The 24,465-nt window shown below is 44.2% G+C and overlaps 1 protein-coding gene across 2 annotated transcripts in view; it reads left to right on the top strand.

Annotated features, from left to right (window-relative positions):
• The window catches only part of IQCA1 (IQ motif containing with AAA domain 1), a 249,948-nt gene that overhangs the window by 43,847 nt on the left and 181,636 nt on the right, over positions 1-24,465 (top strand). For both annotated transcript variants that reach the window (XM_068245328.1, XM_068245329.1), the window contains exon 3: positions 2,550-2,669. In XM_068245328.1, the coding sequence (XP_068101429.1) occupies positions 2,550-2,669 (120 nt within the window). The remainder of the gene's footprint in view (positions 1-2,549; positions 2,670-24,465) is intronic.

Genomic DNA, 24,465 nt, shown 5'->3' with positions numbered 1-24,465 from the left:
TCTGCTGGACGTATGATGATCTCAGGGTTGGCCTCCAAACCTCTCATGCCTTCCTCTCTTCTGAAGTCAGATTATGTTTAACTAGATATTCACCCCTCTTGGTAGATTTCTCTACTTTCTTTAAATCAAAACCTATGTTTTGTTATAAAAGACCTCCTTCCCTTCGCAGCAAACTTGTACACTCAGATATTGCTAATCAAGCCACTTATAGGGGACGCTGTGGCACTTTTCCATGTCTCAATTGCCACATATGCAATAGCCTCATTCGGGGGGACACTATTTCACATCCTACCAGTGGAAAGAAATATAAGATACATGGCAGATATTCGTGCGATTCCAGTTGGGTAGTCTATTTACTTAAATGCCCTTGTGGCAAATGTTATGTGGGCCAAACGACCCAAAGACTTAAAGACAGACTGGCATCGCACAAATCTGCCATACGTAATCATAATAGGGATCAAGCTGTGTCAGAACATTTCACTTCTTTTAGACATAATGTAAGTCAACTCAAAGTATGTATCATTGGTAGTGTCCCCTCAGATAAAAAAGGAGGTGATAGGCTGTCCAAACTTCTGAAAATGGAATCCAGGTGGATTAGGGAATTGGATACGATTAATTCTGGATTAAATAGGGACTATGACTTACGCCTTGATTGGTAATTGGTTTGCTCTTGTTGTATATATATTTGTTTAGGAGTTCACTTAGGGGTCTTTGTTATATTAATTTTAAATTTTAGAGTATAACAATCAATATAGATTTATAGAGTAATGTGTGTTCTTCTGGTTATATATTATCGCATTTGCTATCTTGGATTATGTCCAGTTTGAAATATACGTGTTTTTGCTTTTGACACTTACTCTCCCCTTTGACATAGCGATGTCTTGTCTGGGGTGCGTTTTTGTGCCTTTATTTAACATTTGATCGGCATTTTGGTGCGTTCGCATGGCCGCATTAACATTGCGTACTTTTGTTCGGCATTTGATAGGCGTTTTTGCGCATTCGCATGGCCACTAACACTATGGGGCTGACGTGTTATGTATGATCCGATGGGTCGGCACGTTTAACTATGCGTACGTTTGGCCGCATCATATGCGTCATATGACGCTTATCTGTGCCCTTATTTAACATTTGATCGGCGTTTTGGCGCGTTCGCATGGCCCCATTAACGTTGCAGACTTTTGTTCGGCATTTGACAGGCGTTTTTGCGCGTTCGCATGGCCACTAACATTATGGGGCTGACGTGTTATGTATGATCCGATGGGTCGGCACGTTTAACTATGCGTACGTTTGGCCGCATCATATGCGTCATATGACGCTTATCTGTGCCCTTATTTAACATTTGATTGGCGTTTTGGCGCGTTCGCATGGCCGCATTAATGTTGCGGACTTTTGTTCGGCATTTGACAGGCGTTTTTGCGCGTTCGCATGGCCACTAACATTATGGGGCTGACGTGTTATGTATGACCCTATTGGTCGGCACGTTTAGCTATGCGTACGTTTGGCCGCGTCATATGACGCTTATCTCTTCTGATTGGTCGGCAAGAGTGGCCACGTGATATAGGCGTATCCCAGACCATGATGCGGACGCATATAGCGTTTTGATTGGACTGTGACTACGGGGGTTTGTTTGTTTACAAACCAGCGATACACTGTTTGAATGAGGTAAATGCGATCTATAGCCAGGAGAACCCTACGACACATGGGGGTATTGCCTGCAGATATATTTATCCTATATGGAGCAAAATTGAAATCTGTAGCTTATATGCTTAATGTATTAGTAAAGGATACTGGTGCCCCATAGAGATACATGGGGAGGAGTGGTTTTGTATTTAAATGAGCAGTTCTCCATCAGGTCCTCCTTTTTGGAGTACTGAAACTGATTGGTTACTCTGGTGTATATATATGTGATGTGTTGGAACATGTATTCAGAACCTGGCAACATGAAGAAGGGCAGGAGCCCGAAACAGCGGACTGTCTTGCCTATTGGTTCTTTTTAATGTGTTTTTGATACTAATAAAACAAGATTTATCCTAAGGAGGTGGTGCGGACTTCCATTTGATCTACTACTACTATTCTCTGTGGTATCCGGAGACAAGCCCTGCACACCTCACCCCCTTTCTTCTGACTAAGGGTGGAGTGCCAGAAGAGTGCGATTGGCTCTTTCTTACATTTGCTAAACAGATAAGGAGTGAGAAATCATGAGTAAAGTTATTTAAAGTGAGGAGTCCAATTGTATCATGTGAGTTTTAATCGATTATTTTTACAAAGGAATCAATTTTAAAGCAGGAATACATTGTATGAAGTATAATTGACAGCTCTGTGTAGTAATGTTGTACCATATAGCTGCTTCGGTGTATATTCTGCCCTTTTTAATCTTCACAGTTTTAGTATTTAATCGTTCAATTAGTAAGAACCTACCAAATACTGTATTTTGTTGTGTGTCATGATAGTACTGTATAACAATAAATAAAAATGAATGCTTTGGCACAGAGGATGCCAGAGTTGAATTGTCACTGTTAATTAGATTCTCTGTTTTTATTTACCTGAAGGAAAATTTGGAGATTCCAATTCCAAAATATTTCATTAAAGAAAAAATGAAAGTGCTGAAGGATCGTGAACAAATTTTGTCACAAATCTTAGACCGCACAGGAGCTAAGGACACGGAAATGGTAAGCAGCTGGGAAGTGAAGGGGTAATTACAAATTTCTCACATTGATAACGCTGGTATTTTACTAATGAATGATATGTGTTTTCAGTAGTGATCACAAGTGTTGCTGAGAAGGTGGATTAGTTTGCTTGTAGCAGCAGTTTTTGCTGTTCTGTGCAGATGTGTCTTGTAGTTTGATTTTATCCAGGGCAAAAACAATCCCGCAAAGAGCCAAATGAGCTGTTAGCTTTGCCCAGTGTCTCTCAGTGGCCAGGCACTGGCTGCTTAACCTATCTTTCATGGTAATAGATGGGATTAAGCAGGCGTGAGAGAGCTGCGTGGGATCCTTCTCTGCAGCTCACAGGTACAAAATGTTACACAGGAGTGCATAGAAATGCCCCACTCCCTGCCGAATCCTAAATATAATACATGCACTGGCAGGAACAGTATGATAATGTGAGTACTAACACGTGCATAAATAGATGCCACACTGATCACTGTTGCCATGGAGTGACCGTTGTACTTGAAAGCAAAAGATTATATCCGATAGATATCTTTTATATCCAGATTGAAAAAATGTATATAGACTTAGAAAGTGCATATGTGTCCAAAGCTTGTGGCGTAAATAAAACGTGGTGTGAAGAAATTGCCCGGTTATAATTACTCCACTTCTGCCCTCAGTGTTTTGGTTTTTTTTTTTATATTAAATAGCGCTTATTGGCCACACTAAGAAATACAGAAGGACATAACAGTTCACATAAAAGCATAGTCATATCAGTGTTATTTTTTCCCAATTGGCTGTTGGCATGCGACCCTCAGCATGGTGTATACACATCTGGAGAATTACAGTGTTGATGATAAAGATGTACTAATAATGCCTTTCTGAACAGTCAGATTAGTGAAAACAATAAAAACACAATGCTGTAAACTTAAAGCAGAATATAACCTTTATCACTGCCTGAATAATATTCTTTCAGCTAGGTGATTAGTACTATACACTGAGAAGTTGATGGCAACCCCCCTGTGCAGGAACATGGTCCAGCTCTGCAGAGCTGACATCTTTTGTATCTGGAGGCATCCAGATGGTTTTACAGCAGAGAGACAGAGCTGTGTGAGGATAGAAATTGCTTCTAGTACCGTATAGTCCGGCGTATAAGACGACTGGGCGTATAAGACGATCCCCCAACTTTTCCAGTTAAAATATAGAGTTACTCGCCGTAAAAGACTACCCCTCTTCCAACTCACACCAAATAAAAATTAAAAAAACTAAATATACTGGTGCTATGTATAAACAGATACTGGTGCTGTACTGTATGCGGTACCTAGTATATAACAGTATATAGCCGAATGACTGGTTAGTCCTAAGTGGATTGGTCAGCTCTCCTTGCTCTACCTGTTTATCAGAGCGGTATGGAAGAATAGATTGCGCTGTGCCCATAAAACACGCCTCTTTCTCCCTTCTGGCCCGCTCTTGTATCATATTTACCTCCTTCTCTGCCCCTCAGATCTCGCACATGTGCGCTTGTGCCGCTTCACTACAGTCCTCAGCAGCGAGATCTGAGAGGCGGTAACAGGATAGGGCGTATCACCCGGCAGCAATGACACCCGGCGTATAAGACGTCCCCTGACTTTTCAGAAGATTTTTAAGGGTTAAAAAGTAGTCTTATACGCCAGAATATACTGTACTTGTGGTAATGTGGTAATGTGTGCCCTAACACAGAGTTCCCCAACCATGTCCTCAAGGCCCACCAACATTACGTTTTACAGTAAACCACACAATCACAGTTGGGGTAATTAGTGTTGCAGCAGAGCTGATTAACTACCTCTGTGGATTTATATAAAACAAACAGTGTTGGTGGGCCTTGAGGACAAGGTTGGGGAACACTGCCCTAACATACAGCATTTGAAAAAAAAAAGTTGCTTTAATCCATAGATGTCCTTTAAGTCTGAAAACTGTGCCATCTCTGACCCCTTTGCCTCCATGTCCCCTCTATATCACCTCTGTTCCCCTGTGCCACTACTACCACACTGTGTGCCTCCTTATGTCCCTCTATGCTTCCTATGGTCCCCTGTGCCTCTTATATCCTTGTGCCTCCTATGCCCCCCTCATGCCTCTTATGTGCCCATTAGGCATTCTACATCCCCTTGTGCCTCTTATGTCCTTCCTTGTGCCTTCTATGCCCCCCTGTGGCTCTCATTAGAAGCTGGCACTAGGGGAAGTATTGGGAGTGAGAGGAAGTCTCTTATCATGAAGGCACCCAAGGGAGGTGAGAGAACCGATGCTGCTTCAACTGCACATACTCTGCTAAAGGAACAGGGCTGGGGGAGGACAGGACAGGGAGTCCCCATCATCGAGACGGATTGGCAGGCGTTTGTATCACCAGTTAAGTTAGTCAGGGGCTCCCTATATTTGCATATGTGCTGAAATAATTACTTTTATTAATTTAATGACAGTTAGAGTATTTTTTTTTTTTTTTTTTAAGGTCTGCTGGGGGCAAACTAGTTTTTATCCCTTTTTATTTGTGTTTTCCTTGGAGCATAGGTATAAAGGGCAATGTTTAACCCCACTTAAAGTATTCCTAAAATGCACTTCCAATCATTTTAATATTTGTTAAAAGAATAACATATACAGGATCTTCTCAAAAAATTAGCATATTGTGATAAAGTTCATTATTTTCTGTAATGTACTGATAAACATTAGACTTTCATATATTTTAGATTCAAATACACACAACTGAAGTAGTTCAAGCCTTTTATTGTTTTAATATTGATGATTTTGGCAGACAGCTCATGAAAACCCCAAATTCCTATCTCAAAAAATTAGCATATTTCATCCGACCAATAAAAGAAAAGTGTTTTTAAAACAAAAAAAAGTCAACCTTCAAATAATTATGTTCAGTTATGCACTCAATACTTGGTTCGGGAGTACTTTTCAGCAGATGGAAGCATGAAGTGCTCCAAAATCTCCTGATAGCTAGCTGCATTGACCTTGCCCTTGATAAAACACAGTGGACCAACACCAGCAGCTGACATGGCACCCCAGACCATCACTGACTGTGGGTACTTGACACTGGACTCCCCGAGTCCCCAGTCTTCCTCCAGACTCTGGCACCTTTATTTCCGAATGACATGTAAAACTTAATTTCATTCACTTTGGACCACTGAGCAACAGTCCAGTGCTGCTTCTCTGTAGCCCAGGTTGCCCCTGTTACATAGTTACATAGTTACATAGTTACTTTGGTTGAAAAAAGACATACGTCCATCGAGTTCAACCAGTACAAAGTACAACTCCACCCTGCTCCCTCACATATCCCTGTTGATCCAGAGGAAGGCGAAAAAACCCTTACAAGGTAAAAATTCCTTCCCGACTCCAGATGGCAATCAGATAAAATCCCTGGATCAACATCATTGGCATTACCTAGTAATTGTAGCCATGGATGTCATTCAACGCAAGGAAAGCATCTAAGCCCCCTTTAAATGCAGGTATAGAGTTTGCCATAACGACTTCCTGTGGCAATGCATTCCACATCTTAATCACTCTTACTGTAAAGAACCCTTTCCTAAAAGGGTTACTGGGTCAAAAGTGGGTTAATGCTTCCATCTGCTGAAAAGCTTTATGGAGATGAAGATTTCATTTTTCAGCACGACCTGGCACCTGCTCACAGTGCCAAAACCACTGGTAAATGGTTTACTGACCATGGTATTACTGTGCTCAATTGGCCTGCCAACTCTCCTGACCTGAACTCCATAGAGAATCTGTGGGATATTGTGAAGAGAAAGTTGAGAGACGCAAGACCCAACACTCTGGATGAGCTTAAGGCCGCTATCGAAGCATCCTGGGCCTCCATAACACCTGAGCAGTGCCACAGGCTGATTGCCTCCATGCCACGCCGCATTGAAGCAGTCATTTCTGCAAAAGGATTCCTGACCAAGTATTGAATGCATAACTGAACATAATTATTTGAAGGTTGACTTTTTTTTGTTTTAAAAACACTTTTCTTTTATTGGTCGGATAAAATATGCTAATTTTTTGAAATAGGAAATTTGGGTTTTCATGAGCTGTATGCCAAAATCATGAATATTAAAACAATAAAAGGCTTGAACTACTTCAGTTGTGTGTATTTGAATCTAAAATATATGAAAGTCTAATGTTTATCAGTACATTACAGAAAATAATGAACTTTATCACAATATGCTAATTTTTTGAGAAGATCCTGTATATCTAACCTTAGGCGATGGGTTATGGGAGGTCTTCAAAACCAATGAACAATCTTTCCAGTGGTATTTATTATATGCAATCAGCATCAAAGAATACTAATATACGGACTGCAACCACAATTTCACTATAAAACCCAGCCTTGTAAGACTTACTAAATTCATATTTTATGTTGTATTATGTTGGCAATTCTTGAATTCCATGTTAATTGCATTCATCTGCACAGCTGGTCTTGCTTGCATTCTAAAATTGTTAACACACAGCTAAAAGTTTCACTAAAACTAACAGACACAAACCCAAACAATAGCAATAATAGTCCAGTACCATTTATACCACAGCTACATAAAAGTGGTTGAATGAAAATGCTACCGCACCCTTGAAGCAGTAAATATTCCATTTTAATGGCTTGCACAAATGGAGATGTCATAAAAGACTCAATCCTTTGCATAAATCATTATGTCCAAATATAAACAAGAGACTTACAGATTAGAATTTGGGATAGTGAATATGGTGGAGTTCAGCCTGGGATACGTAGCCAAACGATTGTAAAAGCAAAAGGAAGGTCACTGAAAATGTAGAAGGTTATGACCTGACGGGAGTGATTCCACAGTGGTTACTTTATATGAATTGCAGCAGATCTTTGGAAATGATTGCTCCTTTTTCATAGAAAAGTGGTGGGAAAATATTATCATTATTAGCAGTAAAGACCCCAATAATAAGAGAATAAACGTATCTGCAAGGAAATCATAGACCACACAGTTCTATGTTGTCCTCTGCTGAACTTTTTCTCTTGTGTTTGACTACCATCATGCCAGAGTGGTGAGGACTCCAAACATGAAGTTTTATAGAATGCTTACATGTATGTAGAAGGGATGATCGCAAATTCTTTCAAGTTGATGCAAATGTATGCATTTTTTTATGCAAATGTATGGAGCTTGACAATGAACCAATTGATTTAATCCTGGGTTTAAATTGATTGGTGCATTTTAAATTTGCATAATTTTGGAAAAATTTGCATCTCATTCATCATCCCTAGTATGTAGGTGTCTAGTTGACTGACGTTAGAAAAAGAAAAACAAGTCTCAGATTTGATTGATGAGCTTTAAAGTGGACCTGAACTCTTGCACAGGACAGAAGGAAAACATAACAGAAATGCACCCTGTATGTATTTAAAAGAGTTTAGCCTGTGTAATTCCCTCTCATTTGTGTCTAATCACACGTTGTAATTTGATCTCCCCCCTGTGTCACATGACTGCCTATGGCAGAAAAGCAGTTAAGCCCATTTGAAAGTACAGGCTGTAAACAATATGTCTGCTTCCATGAATCAGGAAGTAGAAACTGTGCAGATTTATTTTAGGGTTTGTATCAGCTTTAACAAAGAAATGTTTTTTTGTTTAAAGGTTATTATGCTGTTGTGTATCTTTTAGAGCAGAGAGGAGTTCTGAGTTCAGGTCTGCTATAAGGTGGTAAAACACCTTTAAATTCTGTTACCCGCTGAAATCAGTACTCGGTCTCTTGGCTGACAGTTTAGGGCTGATGCTGTACACTCATGTTGGTGGCCTCCAGGTTAGCAACACACTCTGTTGATATGGAGGGGGCAGGACGGCTGTTGGTGCAGCACAGAATGGGTGGGGTGAGTGGGAAAACAATGTCCTAGGTTCATCCCATGCTTAGCCATGTTTATTCATTAGGTGGACCACTTGCCAATGCATTTGCGGGGGATTGAGGGACACTGTACACATGCTGGACTCTCATCAAGGCTTTAGTGTGGTGTACACACCTTCAAATTCTGTTATCTGCCGGTATCAGTCCTCAACCTCTTGGGCAGCAGTGCGGGGCTGAGGCTGTACATTCGCGCCGGTAGCCTCCAGGCTAGCAACACATTCTGTTGCTATGGAAGGGAGAGGTTGGCTGATGGCATGGCACATAAGGGGGATTGAGGGCTGCCGCACATATGCTGGATCCTCGGCAAGGCTTTAATGTGGCAATGGTATTAGGTTTTTTGGGGGTAAACAGACTTTGTAAGCCTCTGGCTATAATACAAAGTTTTGGTAATAGCACCAGCGATTGCTCTGTCTCTAGGTGAAGTCTAAACTCTTTGGCATAACAGTATTGTAGATAGAGTTGTTTTCAATCTAAGAGCTTGTTTCCACTACAAGCGGACTCTAGATGCAGAAAAGCTGACTCCAATGAATGCCTATGGGCCTGTTTCCACTAAACGCAATTTTTCTGATGCAGATTTCCCATAGGCATTCATTGGAGTCAGTTTTCTGCATCCAGAATCCACGTGTAGTGGAAATAGGCCCTAAGACAAAAGTTTTTAAGTACACATTGTTACCCTTACGGTATAGGAGTTAAGGTGGCCATACATCTATAGATATGGCGGCTGATCGACCATCAGATTAAATAATTATTATCCAATCTGATGAAAATGCTTATAATTATACTGCTGATGAAAAAATGTTATGACCCTCTGGCCACTAGAGGGAGTAAGTTGCAGTAGCATAGACATACTCTCCTTTATGCAGAATCCATGATTCTCTAGTAGGCAGATGAGGAAAAAAATGTTTTCATCTTCAGGCTTGCTAGCAGCTGCTAGGCCCACAGGGTAGCGGACTCTTGAAACAGCCTATGTTATATTGCCAGCACCCAGAGGAAATAGGAAAGGGGCAACTGCTATAAAGACTATGATTAATCTTGTCCGCAGAGAACTCTTAAAGATGGGAAAGATTAAAGAAACAAGATTATTGCAGCAATAATGTGATAACAATATGGACTCAGATCTGTTAAAAGCGATGAGACATTTATTCCCTATTGCTAAGTGTAATCACATTAATGCTTGAAATTGAGCTATGAATGTGTTCACAAAGTACATTATGACCGATAGGAGCTTAAAAATGATTTAATAAATTAGCAAAAATTGTTAATTGTACTTTCTATGATGCTGTAGGCCCAACTGGAGAGAAAATAATGCAGATGCTTGGTGTATAATTATTCCATTTCCTGCTGCTAATAATGTCTAGTGCAGGAAGAGAGGGCGGATGTTCTGCCTTCTACTGCTTATTAGTCATATCTCTGGCAGTGGAGGGGTTAAGTGGTGTTATGGAGGGCGGTATCCCAGGTCACAGACCCTCCTTGTGAACAGTTGTAAAGCTATATAACGGTGCTCATCAATCCTCGCTTCCCTTTCAGGAATACCTCATAGCAAGCACTCCCCAGGCACACTGCAGGAAATATCAGTTTGATCCCTGATCTTTCAGTTCCTAGTCGTAACTTAGTGTCAGTTTGTTTAAACAGTTAAACTCTTTTATTTTGGGATGAGTGGAATGATAGTAAAGGAAAACAGGAAAGATTAATAAAAGCTGCCTTATTTCATTCCCCCCTGTAATGTACACACATGTATGTCATCAGAATGTCTGTAGAGGGGCGGCGCCTAACCTCCGTGCAGGGCAGACGCATGGCTGAGTAGCTCCGACAGACTTAGCCGCAATTAGCACACCCGGACCCCCTTCCTCTCCCTCCTCCACGGCGGTTCTCATCCCCCAGCCCCTAGGAACTTACCAGCATGGGTCCGAAGAAAAACCAGGCGGTCACAGACCCAGGAATTCCTGAATTATTCTCCAACAAGCAGAAAGGGCCTCCTTCTCAAGATGGCGCCCGGACCTCCGGCGAGAACAGCTCACAGGCCGGTAAGCAAGCAGATCCTGACCGAGTTACCAAAGCTGACTTGCAGTCTCTATACTTAAACCTAGAAAGACTTATCAACGCTTCCAAGACTGACACTGTCAAAGAGATTAGCGATGAGATATCAGCTCTCGGTGAGCGGGTCCACGAAATCGAGGAGGGTCTGGAGGGGGTCAGGGCCTATTGCCAACAGACGGACACAGACATCCAGGAGATACGCTCAGATATAGCTACCCAGTTTGAAGCCCGCGAGGACCAGGAGAATAGGGACAGAAGAAGCAACTTAAGAATCCGGGGCGTCCCGGAGACTGTCTTAGAAGTCCAGGACTTTCTGCTGGCGCTGTTCCGCCATCTTATCCCAGACCTCCCTGACTCAGAGCTGAGGATGGATCGAGCCCACAGGGCCCTGAAGCCCCTGCCTAAAGATGGGAGCCCCCCTCGGGACATTGTTACCAGGCTCCACTACTTTAGCACCAAAGAGACCATCATTGTGGCCGCCCGCAACCTCCCACATGTTGATTTCCAGGAGTGCAAGATCTCGATCTTTCCGGATCTATCCCCCATCACGCTGAATAAACGCTGGGAGATGAAGCCTCTTACTACCGCACTGATCAAGCAGGGGATAAAGTACAGATGGGGCTTCCCCTTCAAGCTTATCATACCTCACAACGGCAGACAAATCTCCATCTCTGACCCTGACCATATCCCTGAAGTTTTACAGAGGCTAGGCCTCGCTCATGATAAAAGGCCTCGCGCTGCAGGAGCAGCAAGGAGACTCTCCCCCCCGAAGTCTTCGTGGGCTAAAGTCTCAGGGAGGCCCCCAAAGGTCCCTGTTCAACCTGATGTCTCCCTAGGCAGCCCAGCAAGCCCCGCTTCTCAGGGCTCTGATACATAACTTTTTTCTTTCTCATTGGAACTCTGGCTGTGACTCTGCACTGTCCTGGATGCCTCATGCCGCCATTTTGAGCCTTCACAGGGCGGCTTACGTTCGGAGCCTCTGCACCTCTGCCTAAGCACCTTCGCCGGTGCTATAGCCCCGAACTGATCTGCAGCTTTAGTCTGCAGTCCCATGATGCTCACTCGGGCCACTTGGATAAGTGTCCCTCTCTTTAGCTTTACGTTTTGTTTACAGTTGCTCTTACTCCCTATAACTGTTATGTCTAAAAACACTCAACCTACTGTCTGTATAACTAATGGAGGCTCTCTCTTGCGCCAGCCTGTCGGTATCTCAGCTAGCTGTGCTATATATGCTTTTATTTTCACCTTCTCTTTTCTTTTCTTTTTCTTTTGTTGTTGTCGGATCGCCGTAGTTCTTAAATATGTAGGACCGACTATCTATATTTTTGGGGGACTTGGGGGAAATGTTTATTTGTGTTCTTTTGCTTCGAGCTTCTCTGGAGGATCATGGCCACGCCACATGTAATGGTTAACAAGTCCCCACCCGCATTAGGACCTTCTCACTCTTCCGTTCAGGAACTGACTGCCCCCCTAACAGCTATCACCCATAACGTTAAAGGCCTCAACGCCCCTCAGAAGAGGCGTCTAGCATGTCAGTACTACAAAAGCGCTAAAGCAGATATTCTCTTCTTACAAGAGACACACTATGTTCATAATAAAGAACCTAAATACTGGCATAAACACTACCCCCATGCTTACTATGCCTCTGCCCCTCAGAAGCGATGTGGTGTGGCCGTGATTCTTCACAAGAGACTTAATTTTACTGTACACAAGTGCATAAGGGATCCTAATGGTCGCTATCTTATATTGGTAGGGGAATCAAATGGTTTGATGCTCACCTTGGTATCGGTCTATGCCCCCTCCGAGGGTCTACGTCCTTTTCTCTCCACCTTAACTTCTAAAATTTTAACCAATAGGTCTGGCAAACTCATAATGGCCGGCGATTTCAATGCCTCTTTAGATGGCGGGAACGGTCGCTCTAGGGCACCCCCCAAATGCCTCCTCAAACTACTACTTGAAACTGGCACCTGGGACGTCTGGAGGGCGCTTCACCCTGGGGAGAGAGGGCACACCTTTTACTCTAACCCACACAACACATATTCACGTATTGATTTTATATTTATGGATGCTACCCTCTTAGCCGAGGTGTCCAAAGTGGATCACTCTGAGATCTCCTGGTCAGACCACGCCTCCGTAGCAGTACAATTTTCCTCTTCAACCCCCAGACCCAAAAGCAATTGGCGCATAAACGAATCTCTCCTAGTAGATCAGGAAATTAAACTAAAAGTTGCCTCTGAAATCACATCTTTTTTTACATTCAACCGTGAGGGGGATACCTCCCAGGGCATACGCTGGGCTGCCCACAAAGCCACCATTAGAGGTGAGCTGATTAAAATTTCCTCAACTAAACGTAAAATGGCTATGGCCAGAATCTCGGAACTGAAAGGGGAGATCAGGCGCATGGAACTGCTGCACGCTAAAAATTCACCGCATATATCCCTTACACAGCTTAATGCACTACGAGCAGAGCTCAAATCCCTTCTTTTTCAGAAGGCTGATAGGGCCATGCGCCTGACCTCTCAGAAATTCTATGAGAAGGGTGACAAACCAGACACAATGTTGGCTAGGAAGTTGTGTAGTAGATTGACCTTGAACAGACTCCATCCTATTAGAACTAGCTCTGGGACTCTGACCCACGACCCATCCTCCATAGTACAGGAGTTCCAGAAATATTATGCCAGCCTCTATGACGGTACCACTACAGATAAAATTAACACCCCGATAGCTAACATACAAGAGTACCTCAATAGTGTCCCTATCCCCAGAATAGCTCCTAATATGGGCACCCTCTTAAATGCACCTATTACAGTTAAAGAGGTTATCTCGGTCATTAAAAAGCTTAAGTCCTCCAAGGCCCCTGGCCCGGATGGCTACACCGCCTCATATTACAAAGCATTTATAAAAATATTAGCCCCAGAACTGACGTCCTTCTACAATAAAATCCTAAAGGGGGAGGAGGAATTTCCCCCTGACATGTCTAGAGCATCCATAGTAGTCATCCCAAAACCTGGCAGGGATCCGGCTGAGGTAACTAATTACAGACCAATCTCTCTTATTAATGTGGATGTTAAAATCCTCTCGAAGATTCTGGCGAATAGATTAAATCCTTTGCTACCAAGTGTTGTCCACCCGGACCAGACTGGCTTTGTTCTGGGAAGGCAGACAACAGACAACATTCGTAGAATTGTTGGCCTGGTGGACAGGATGAAGCTCTGTCGGACGCCTTCTCTGCTCCTCTCGTTGGACGCGGAGAAGGCGTTCGACAGGGTGGACTGGAGATACTTGAGGTTGGTCCTACAAAAATTTGGCATAAGGGGTGAATTCTTAAACGGTGTCAGATGCCTTTACACTAACCCTACAGCCTACGTCTGCAACATGGGCATTACTTCATCTTCATTCTCAATTAAGAATGGTACGAGGCAGGGGTGCCCTCTCTCCCCTTTGCTGTTTGCATTATGCATTGAGCCATTGGCTATCAGGGTCAGGAGCTCTCTGGACGTTACTGGGGTCTCGGTGGGCAGGCTGGAATTCAAAACCGCTCTATTCGCGGATGATACTATTTTTACCTTATCCAACCCCCTGACTTCAGTTCCGGGCCTGTTCGCTGAGATTGACCGGTTTTGTACACACTCAGGCTTCAAAATAAATAGCACCAAGTCGGAAGCAATTCCATTTGGGCTATCGCCCAGTGAACAGTCCTCTCTCTCGCACTCCTTTGGCTTTAAGTTCAGACCTAATGGCCTAAAATACCTCGGGGTTCTGATCTCTCATGATCTGGGCGACCTCTATAAGCTTAACTACGCACCTATGTTCAAGAAACTACACAGGTTGCTCAACGATTGGCAGCACTACCGCATCTCTCTGCAAGGGCGCATTTATGCAGTCAAAATGACTTTACTTCCTAAAATCCTTTATCTATTCAGAGCTCTTCCCATCAGAATTAATAAGAGGGATGTGGATGTGCTGCAATCTAGAATAACCAATTTTATATGGGAAGGACGTAGACCCCGCATCAAATACATGCACCTGGCCCGCCACAGACTCCAGGGGGGCCTTGGTGCTCCCAATATTTTACACTATTATTTGGCGGCAAGACTATCTCAGCTCCTCCAGTGGTCCTCTCCCAGAGGCTCAGTTAGATGGGTTGACCTGGAGCAGGAACTCGTCTCCCCTTTCCCAGTCAAGTCCCTCCTTTGGACCCCCAGACCCTGTCTGGGCACAAATTTCACTTTTGTCCCAATTATTGAATCCCTACTAATCAAAAAAAAGCTGAATAAGGTTTTGGCCCCAGGAGGTGCCCCATCTACTTTGGAATCGTTATTCTATAATGACGACTTCTCCCCTGGAGTCTGTGGCCTGGCCTGGGGGGCATGGAGGTCCAGAGGGGTCCACACGGTCAGTGACTTGGTGTCTGATGGCGTCTTGCTTTCTTGGCCTCAAATTAAAGAAAAGTTTGCTCTGCCAGATTCAGAAGCATTTAGATTCCTACAGATTAGCCATTTCATCCGTTCCCGCCACGTACCTGGCCTGAATTCATCACGCTCACCAATTGAGTCTATGTTCTCCTCTACACCCTTACCACAGGGTCTTATCTCAGCCATATATCACGAAATTTGGTATTCCAAACATACTTCCCCTTCAACGGCAATGATGAAGTGGCAAGAGAGACTAAATGCTTTTGACGAGGTAGATCATTGGGAGGTAATATTTAATGCGATGGCCGGCTCCTCTAAGCACACTATCACTAAAGAAAGGAACTATAAAATATTATATGATTGGTTCTGCACCCCGATGCAATTGGCCAAATGGGGCTTAACACCTTCTCCCCTCTGCTACAGAGGCTGCCATGCAAATGCTGACCAACTGCACTGTTGGTGGAACTGCCCCTATGTCGCAGGATTCTGGGGTTCTTGTTTCCAAATTGCCTCAGAGGTACTGGACTCAGATATCCAACCTGATCCCTGGTCGGCCCTCTTCCACAAACCTCTCCCCCAGCTTAGCAAGGCCCAAAATAAGCTCCTTGGCCAAATCTGCAACGCAGCCAAAGCCCTTTTAGCTAAGACCTGGAAATCATTGCCCCCTCCTAGGTCGGAACTAATAAATAGAGTCCAGTCAACATACATTTTGGAAAAACTCACCTCTACTATCAGAGAAACTACCCCACTCTTTGATAAGATATGGGACCCATGGAGTGTCTGGTTCTCCTCCCAACCCTGAAAACTGTGTTGATCCCTTAATCGCTCCTCCTACCCCCTCCCCCATCCTCGGGTTTTTCTCCTCCTCAGCAACAGTTCTGCAACTAACACGGCTGCTGGCACAGCTTGAACCCCACAAAGAGACATACAGATTTCCTTTTCCCCTACCTCCCATTTATGTTTGACTATGTTTAGACCCTTCCTCCCTCCCCTTCCCACCCCCTTTCCTGGTAACACTTTGTTTTTTATTAGCATTGTCTGGATAGATTTCATAAAACCTCTACACTGTTGCATTCTCGACATGCCGATAGCAATCCCTGTTATAACCCAGACAATATTTGTATCATGCACCTGTTGTTTACTGCAATGTTTTCTGATTTACCTGTTAAAATCCTAATAAAAACACATTTGAAAGAATGTCTGTAGAGACAGAGCGTATAAATATATAAGGACTCTGCGAATGATTCCCCACTGTTATAGTTGTTATAGTTTAATGTTATGTACATATACGTAATATTTTATTATTTATATAGCGCCGACATCTTCCTCGGCGCTGTACAGAGTATATCGAGTATATAACTGTCCCTTTTGGGGTGTTGGAGGAAAACGGAGTGCCTCAGGGAAACCCGCAGAGAACATACAAACTCCGTTCAGGTAGTGCCCTGGCTGGGTTTCAAATTGGGGATGCAGTGATACAAGGTGAGAGTGCTATCCACTATGCAGGGTCGAGGCAGAGGCGAGAGAGGCTTCAGCCTCAGGGCGCAGTGTAGGAGGGGGTGCACAACTCACTCAGCAATCATTTGCCTGTTGTGTTTGAAGCAGAGAGAAATAAGAAAAGGGGATACATAGCAGTTACTGCAAGCCAGATAGCTAGAGATTAAAGGATACCCGAGGTGACATGTGACATGATGATATAGACATGGGTATGTACAGTGCCTAGCACACAAATAACTATGCTGTAGATTTTAACATAAAATAAAATTGTTTAACCACTTCGCATCCAGCCCTTGTTTTCCCCTTAACCAATTAACCTTCCTGGACGTAAAAGTTACATCCAGGAGGCCACGCGCGCTCCCGGCCCGCGGTTCTTTAGCCAGGCAATCAGTGAATCGGCCTATGGTGCCCGATCACTGATTCCTCTCCCCCGCAGAAAAAGTGACAGCTTCTCTCGGAAGCTTCGCTTTTTCTGGCTCTAGCGTCCCTCTAAGTGTACATGTTACGCTTAGAGTGACGTCACTAAACAAACTCATGGCTGCCATCTTGTGGCCAAAAAGTAAAACTACACCTAAATGTAAAAAAATATAAAAATAATCATATATTTATATTTAAAAATGACAATTTACATCTAACCCTCCAAAAAATACCCACATAAAATGTTTAATAAAAAAAACAACAACATTACAATTTAAAAAAAAAATGCATATATTTACCTAAGGTTGTAAACTTTTTAAATATCAAAGTAAAGATGAAATATTTCTATTTTTTTTAAAATTATAAGCTTGTAAATAGTGATGGATGCAAAACGGAAAAAATGCACTTTTATTTCCAAATAAAATATTGTCGCCATACATTGTGATAGGGACATAATTTAAATTGTGTAATAACTGGGACAAATAGGCAAATACAATACGTGGGTTTTAATTGTGGAGGCATGTATTATTTTAAAACTATAATGGCCGAAAACTGACAAACAATGAATTTTTTTTCGTTTTTTTTCTTATTCTTCCTGTTAAAATGCATTCACAGTAAAGTGGCTCTTAGCAAAATGTACCCCCCAAAGACAAACTAAGCTTTCATTGGGGGGTATTTGGTACGAAGTAAAATGTTCCTCTCTATGCATTTTAAGGGGAAAAAGTGGGAACATTTTTAAAAAATGCATTATTTCTCAATTTTGACCAATTTCTGTTTGTAAATAAAAAGTGCAATTGAACTAAAAACTGTGCCGCCAGTTAAAGTCGTCCCAGTTCAGATATCCAAATGTGTCCCCAGTATCACCCCCTCCCCCAGTATAGCCAGATGTGTCCCCAATATCAGCCCCCTAGCATAGCCACATGTGTCCCCTGCATTTGCCAGCCCCAGAATAGATTGACAGACGCACCCCCAGGAATAGTGCCCCTCTTTATAGCCATATGTGTCCCCGGATCAGGATTACCTCCATTATGGCCAGATGTACCCCCAGGATTAGTGCTGCCCCCCATTATAGACAAATGTGCCCCCAGTATATGATTATTGCCCCCCCCCCAGGTGCCCAGATGCACCAAATTAGTAAATCCCCCCTCCCCTTAGTCAATTAGATGCCCCCCATCAAATATGTAACCCCCTTTTATTTATCCTACCCCCACCCCCCCCAGGATCGATAGCCAGATGCCCCCCCCCCCCGCCCATGAGGCAGCCCCCTCCGTGCAGAAATTGTGAAAAAAATCCAAGCCACAGCCATGTAGACATACTGACCTGTTTGCAGCCCTGCTGTGCACGATCGGGTGCGCTTCAGAGCGCACCCTCCGGCACTGTCAGCTGCAATACTAATTGGTGAAAGGGAACATGTTCTCTTTTGGCGTAGATATACTGTAGTGGTGGGGAAAGTGGTTAATATCTTAATAAGACATTTTTTAGGAGAAAGAAGATAGATAAAGTTGTTTATTTCATTACTTTATTTTTACCTCTCGTGTCCTTTAAGGTGTTGGGGAAGGGTTTGGGAGCTCTGTGGCGCTTCTTAGTCTAATAGCAATCAGTGTGTGACAACTGGAGTGGGAGGGATGGAGGGGCGCATTTTGGTGTCTCAGCCTTAGTTGCTGCAGGACCTTGTCCTAGCTCTGCCCCGTACTGCCATCATTCAGATATTTTTGGACTAAATAAGTCATTATTCAAAGTTGCATCTAAACAGCCCTTTCTCTCTTCATGCTATTGAACAGGCACTTAAGCTGCCTGGCTGATTTCAGCTTTCAGTTAGCATGGTAAATCAGCAGTGAATGTCCTGAAGATATTAATTAAAGCAGCCCAGACCTTTACTTAAATAGACTCAGAGACAAAATAATATAATAGATTTATACATACCTGGTGCTTCCTCCAGCCCCATCCGCATGGATCGCTCCCATGCCGCCGTCCTCAGTCTTCTCTGTAGCCGATACCGGGTACCGTAACTTTGGCCAGTCACGGCCAGATTTGCTCATGCGCAGTGACTCCTTCCGTTTCTCCGGCGCCTGCCTTACGCAAGCGCCTGCGGAGTATGGAGGGAGAGCACTGCGCTTGCGGCGACTGGCCCTGACTGGCTGAAGTTACAGAACCCGGTATCGGCGACAGAGAAGGCTGAGGATGGCAGCGTGGGAGCGATCCATGCGGATGGGGCTGGAAGAAGCACCAGGTATGTATAAATCTATTATATAATTTCATCTTTGAGTCTCTTTAAAGAGAACCTGAAGCAAGAGGTATATGGAGGGTGCCATATTTATTTCCATTAAACATTTCCATTTCCCTGGCAGTCCTGCTGATCATTCTCACCTCAGTAGTGTCTGAGTCACACACCTGAAACAAGCGTGCAGCTAATCTTGTCAGATTTTTGTCAGAAACATCTGATCTGCATCCTAGTTCAGGGTCTATGGCTACAAGTAGGAGAGGTTCATCAGCACTGGAAGTATTATTTAAAATGATCAATTAACCACTTCCCGACCGCCCACTACACAGGGGCGGCGGGGAAGTGGAGCCCTGCAGGACGGCCTCACCCACAGAGGCGGCGGTCCATTTAAGGGCATGGGCGGAGCGATCGCGTCATCCGTGACGCGATCCTCCGCCGGCGCCTGTCACCGCTCGCTCGCCGCAACATCCCGCCGGCTATACGGAAGCGCCGGCGGGATGTTAACCCCGCGATCGCCGCATACAAAGTGTATAATACACTTTGTAATGTTTACAAAGTGTATTATACAGGCTGCCTCCTGCCCTGGTGGTCCCAGTGTCCGAGGGACCACCAGGGCAGGCTGCAGCCACCCTAGTCTGCACCAAGCACACTGATTTTCTCCCCCCCCCCGCCCCAGATCGCCCACAGCACCCATCAGACCCCCCCCCTGCCCACCCCCCAGACCCCTGTTTGCACCCAATCACCCCCCTAATCACCCATCAATCACTCCCTGTCACTATCTGTCAACGCTATTTTTTTTTTATCCCCCCCCCCTGCTCCCTGCCCCCTCCTGATCACCCCCCACCCCTCAGATTCTCCCCAGACCCCCCCCCCAGACCACCCCCCCCTGTTTACTGTATGCATCTATCCCCCTGATCACCTGTCAATCACCTGTCAATCACCCGTCAATCACCCATCAATCACCCGTCAATCACCCCCTGTCACTGCCACCCATCAATCAGCCCCTAACCTGCCCCTTGCGGGCAATCTGATCACCCCCCCACACCAATAGATCGCCCACAGATCCGACATCAGATCACCTCCCAAATCCATTGTTTACATCTATTCTCTCCTCTAAACACCCACTAATTACCCATCAATCACCCATCAATCACCCCCTATCACCACTTGTCACTTTTACCTATCAGATCAGACCCTAATCTGCCCCTTGCGGGCACCCAATCACCCGCCCACACGCTCAGATTGCCCTCTGACCCCCCCTTATCAATTCACCAGTGCATTAATTACATCTGTTCTTCCCTGTAATAACCCACTGATCACCTGTCAATCACCTGCCAATCACCTATCACCCATCAATCACCCCCTGTCACTGCCACCCATCAATCAGCCCCTAACCTGCCCCTTGCGGGCAATCTGATCACCCACCCACACCATTAGATCGCCCGCAAACCCGCCGTCAGATTACCTCCCAAATGTATCGTTTACATCTGTTATCTTCTCTAAACACCCACTAATTACCCATCAATCACCCCCTATCACCACCTGTCACTGTTACCTATCAGATCAGACCCTAATCTGCCCCTTGCGGGCACCCAATCACCCGCCCACACGCTCAGATTGCCCTCAGACCCCCCCCCCCCTTATCAATTCGCCAGTGCATTAATTACATCTGTCCTTCCCTGTAATAACCCACTGATCACCTGCCAATCACCTATCACCCATCAATCACCCCCTGTCACTGCCACCCAACAATCAGCCCCTAACCTGCCCCTTGCGGGCAATCTGATCACCCACCCACACCAATAGATCGCCCGCAGATCCGACATCAGATCACCACCCAAGCGCAGTGTTTCCATCTATTCTCTCCTCTAAACACCCACTAATTACCCATCAATCACCCATCAATCACTCCCTATCACCACCTGTCACTGTTACCTATCAGATCAGACCCTAATCTGCCCCTTGCGGGCACCCAATCGACCGCCTACACGCTCAGATTGCCCTCAGACCCCCCCTTATCAATTCGCCAGTGCAATATTTACATCTGTTCTCCCATGTAATAACCCACTGATTACCTGTCAATCACCTATCAATCACCCATCAATCACCCCCTGTCACTGCCACCCATCAATCACCCGCTGTCACTGCCACCCATCAATCAGCCCCTAACCTGCCCCTTGCGGGCAAACTGATCACCCACCCACACCAATAGATCGCCCGCAGATCCGACATCAGATCACCACCTAAGCGCAGTGTTTCCATCTATTCTCTACCCTAAACACCCACTAATTACCCATCAATCACCCCCTGTCACTGCTACCTATCAGATTAGACCCCTATCTGCCCCTAGGGCACTCAATCACCCGCCCACACCCTCAGAATGCCCTCAGACCCCAGCCCTGATCACCTCGCCAGTGCATTGCTTGCATCCATTCCCCCCTCTAATCACACCTTGAGACACCCATCAATCACCTCCTGTCACCCCCTAGCACACCTACCCATCAGATCAGGCCCCAATTTGCCCCGTGTGGGCTCCTGATCACTCGGCCAAACCCTCAGACCCCCTTCCGATCACCTCCCCAGTGCATGGATTGCATCTATTTTCCCCTCTAACCACCCCCTGAGACACCCATCAATCACCTCCTGTCACCCCCCTAGCACTCCTATCCATCAGATCAGGCCCAATACAACCTGTCATCTAAAAGCCCACCCTGCTTATGACCGGTTCCACAAAATTCGCCCCCTCATAGACCACCTGTCATCAAAATTTGCAGATGCTTATACCCCTGAACAGTCATTTTGAGACATTTGGTTTCCAGACTACTCACGGTTTTGGGCCTGTAAAATGCCAGGGCGGTATAGGAACCCCACAAGTGACCCCATTTTAGAAAAAAAAGACACCCCAAGGTATTATGTTAGGTGTATGACGAGTTCATAGAAGATTTAATTTTTTGTCAAAAGTTAGCGGAAATTAATTTTTATTAGTTTTTTTTCACAAAGTGTCATTTTTCACTAACTTGTGACAAAAAATAAAATCTTCTATGAACTTGCCATACACCTAACGGAATACCTTGGGGTGTCTTCTTTCTAAAATGGGGTCACTTGTGGGGTTCCTATACTGCCCTGGCATTTTAGGGGCCCTAAACCGCGAGGAGTAGTCTAGAAAACAAATGCTTCAAAATGACCTGTGAATAGGACGTTGGGCCCCTTAGCGCACCTAGGCTGCAAAAAAGTGTCACACATGTGGTACCGCCGTACTCAGGAAAAGTAGTATAATGTGTTTTGGGGTGTATTTTTACACATACCCATGCTGGGTGGGAGAAATTTCTATGTAAATGGACAATTGTGTGTAAAAAAATCAAACAATTGTCATTTACAGAGATATTTCTCCCACTTAGCATGGGTATGTGTAAAAATACACCCCAAAACGCATTATACTACTTCTCCTGAGTACAGCGGTACCACATGTGTGGCACTTTTTTACACCCTAAGTACGCTAAGGGGCCCAAAGTCCAATGAGTACCTTTAGGATTTCACAGGTCATTTTGCGACATTTGGTTTCAAGACTACTCCTCACGGTTTAGGGCCCCTAAAATGCCAGGGCAGTATAGGAACCCCACAAATGACCCCATTCTAGAAAGAAGACACCCAAAGGTATTCCGTACGGAGTATGGTGAGTTCATAGAAGATTTTATTTTTTGTCACAAGTTAGCGGAAAATGACACTTTGTGAAAAAAAACTATTAAAATCAATTTCCGCTAACTTGTGACAAAAAAATAAAAACTTCTATGAACTCACCATACTCCTAACGGAATACCTTGGGGTGTCTTCTTTCTAAAATGGGGTCATTAGTGGGGTTCTTATACTGCCCTGGCATTTTAGGGGCCCTAAACCGTGAGGAGTAGTCTTGAAACAAAAATGACCTGTGAAATCCTAAAGGTACTCATTGGACTTTGGGCCCCTTAGCGTACTTAGGGTGTAAAAAAGTGCCACACATGTGGTACCGCCGTACTCAGGAGAAGTAGTATAATGCGTTTTGGGGTGTATTTTTACACATACCCATGCTAAGTGGGAGAAATATCTCTGTAAATGACAATTGTTTGATTTTTTTACACACAATTGTCCATTTACATAGAAATTTCTCCCACCCAGCATGGGTATGTGTAAAAATACACCCCAAAACACATTGTACTACTTCTCCCGAGTATGGCGATACCACATGTGTGGCACTTTTTTGCACCCTAAGTGCGCTAAAGGGCCCAAAGTCCAATGAGTACCTTTAGGATTTCACAGGTCATTTTGAGAAATTTCGTTTCAAGACTACTCCTCACGGTTTAGGGCCCCTAAAATGCCAGGGCAGTATAGGAACCCCACAAATGACCCCATTTTAGAAAGAAGACACCCCAAGGTATTCCGTTAGGAGTATGGTGAGTTCATAGAAGATTTTATTTTTTGTCAAAAGTTAGCAGAAATTGATTTTAATTGTGTTTTTTCACAAAGTGTCATTTTCCGCTAACTTGTGACAAAAAATAAAATCTTCTATGAACTCGCCATACTACTAACGGAATACCTTGGGGTGTCTTCTTTCTAAAATGGGGTCATTTGTGGGGTTCCTATACTGCCCTGGCATTTTAGGGGCCCTAAACCGTGAGGAGTAGTCTTGAAACGAAATTTCTCAAAATGACCTGTGAAATCCTAAAGGTACTCATTGGACTTTGGGCCCTTTAGCGCAGTTAGGGTGCAAAAAAGTGCCACACATGTGGTATCGCCGTACTCAGGAGAAGTAGTATAATGTGTTTTGTGGTGTATTTTTACACATACCCATGCTGAGTGGGAGAAATATCTCTGTAAATGGACAATTGTGTGTAAAAAAAATTAACAAATTGTCATTTACAGAGATATTTCTCCCACCCAGCATGGGTATGTGTAAAAATACACCTCAAAACACATTATACTACTTCTCCTGAGTACGGCAATACCACATGTGTGGCACTTTTTTGCAGCCTAACTGCGCTAAGGGGTCCAAAGTCCAATGAGCACCTTTAGGCTTTACAGGGGTGCTTACAATTTAGCACCCCCCAAAATGTCAGGACAGTAAACACACCCCACAAATGATCCCATTTTGGAAAGTAGACCCTTCAAGGTATTCAGAGAGGGGCATGGTGAGTCCGTGGCAGATTTCATTTTTTTTTGTCGCAAGTTAGAAGAAATGGAAACTTTTTTTTTTTTTTTTTTTCCTCACAAAGTGTCATTTTCCGCTTACTTGTGACAAAAAATAATATCTTCTATGAACTCACTATGCCTCTCAGTGAATACTTTGGGATGTCTTCTTTCCAAAATGGGGTCATTTGGG

Source organism: Hyperolius riggenbachi, chromosome 7, assembly GCF_040937935.1.
Source record: "Hyperolius riggenbachi isolate aHypRig1 chromosome 7, aHypRig1.pri, whole genome shotgun sequence".
In the NCBI taxonomy this organism is placed as follows: Eukaryota; Metazoa; Chordata; class Amphibia; order Anura; family Hyperoliidae; genus Hyperolius; species Hyperolius riggenbachi.
The sequence above is the reverse complement of the archived record's forward strand: the minus strand, read 5'-3'. Positions and strand labels throughout refer to the sequence as shown.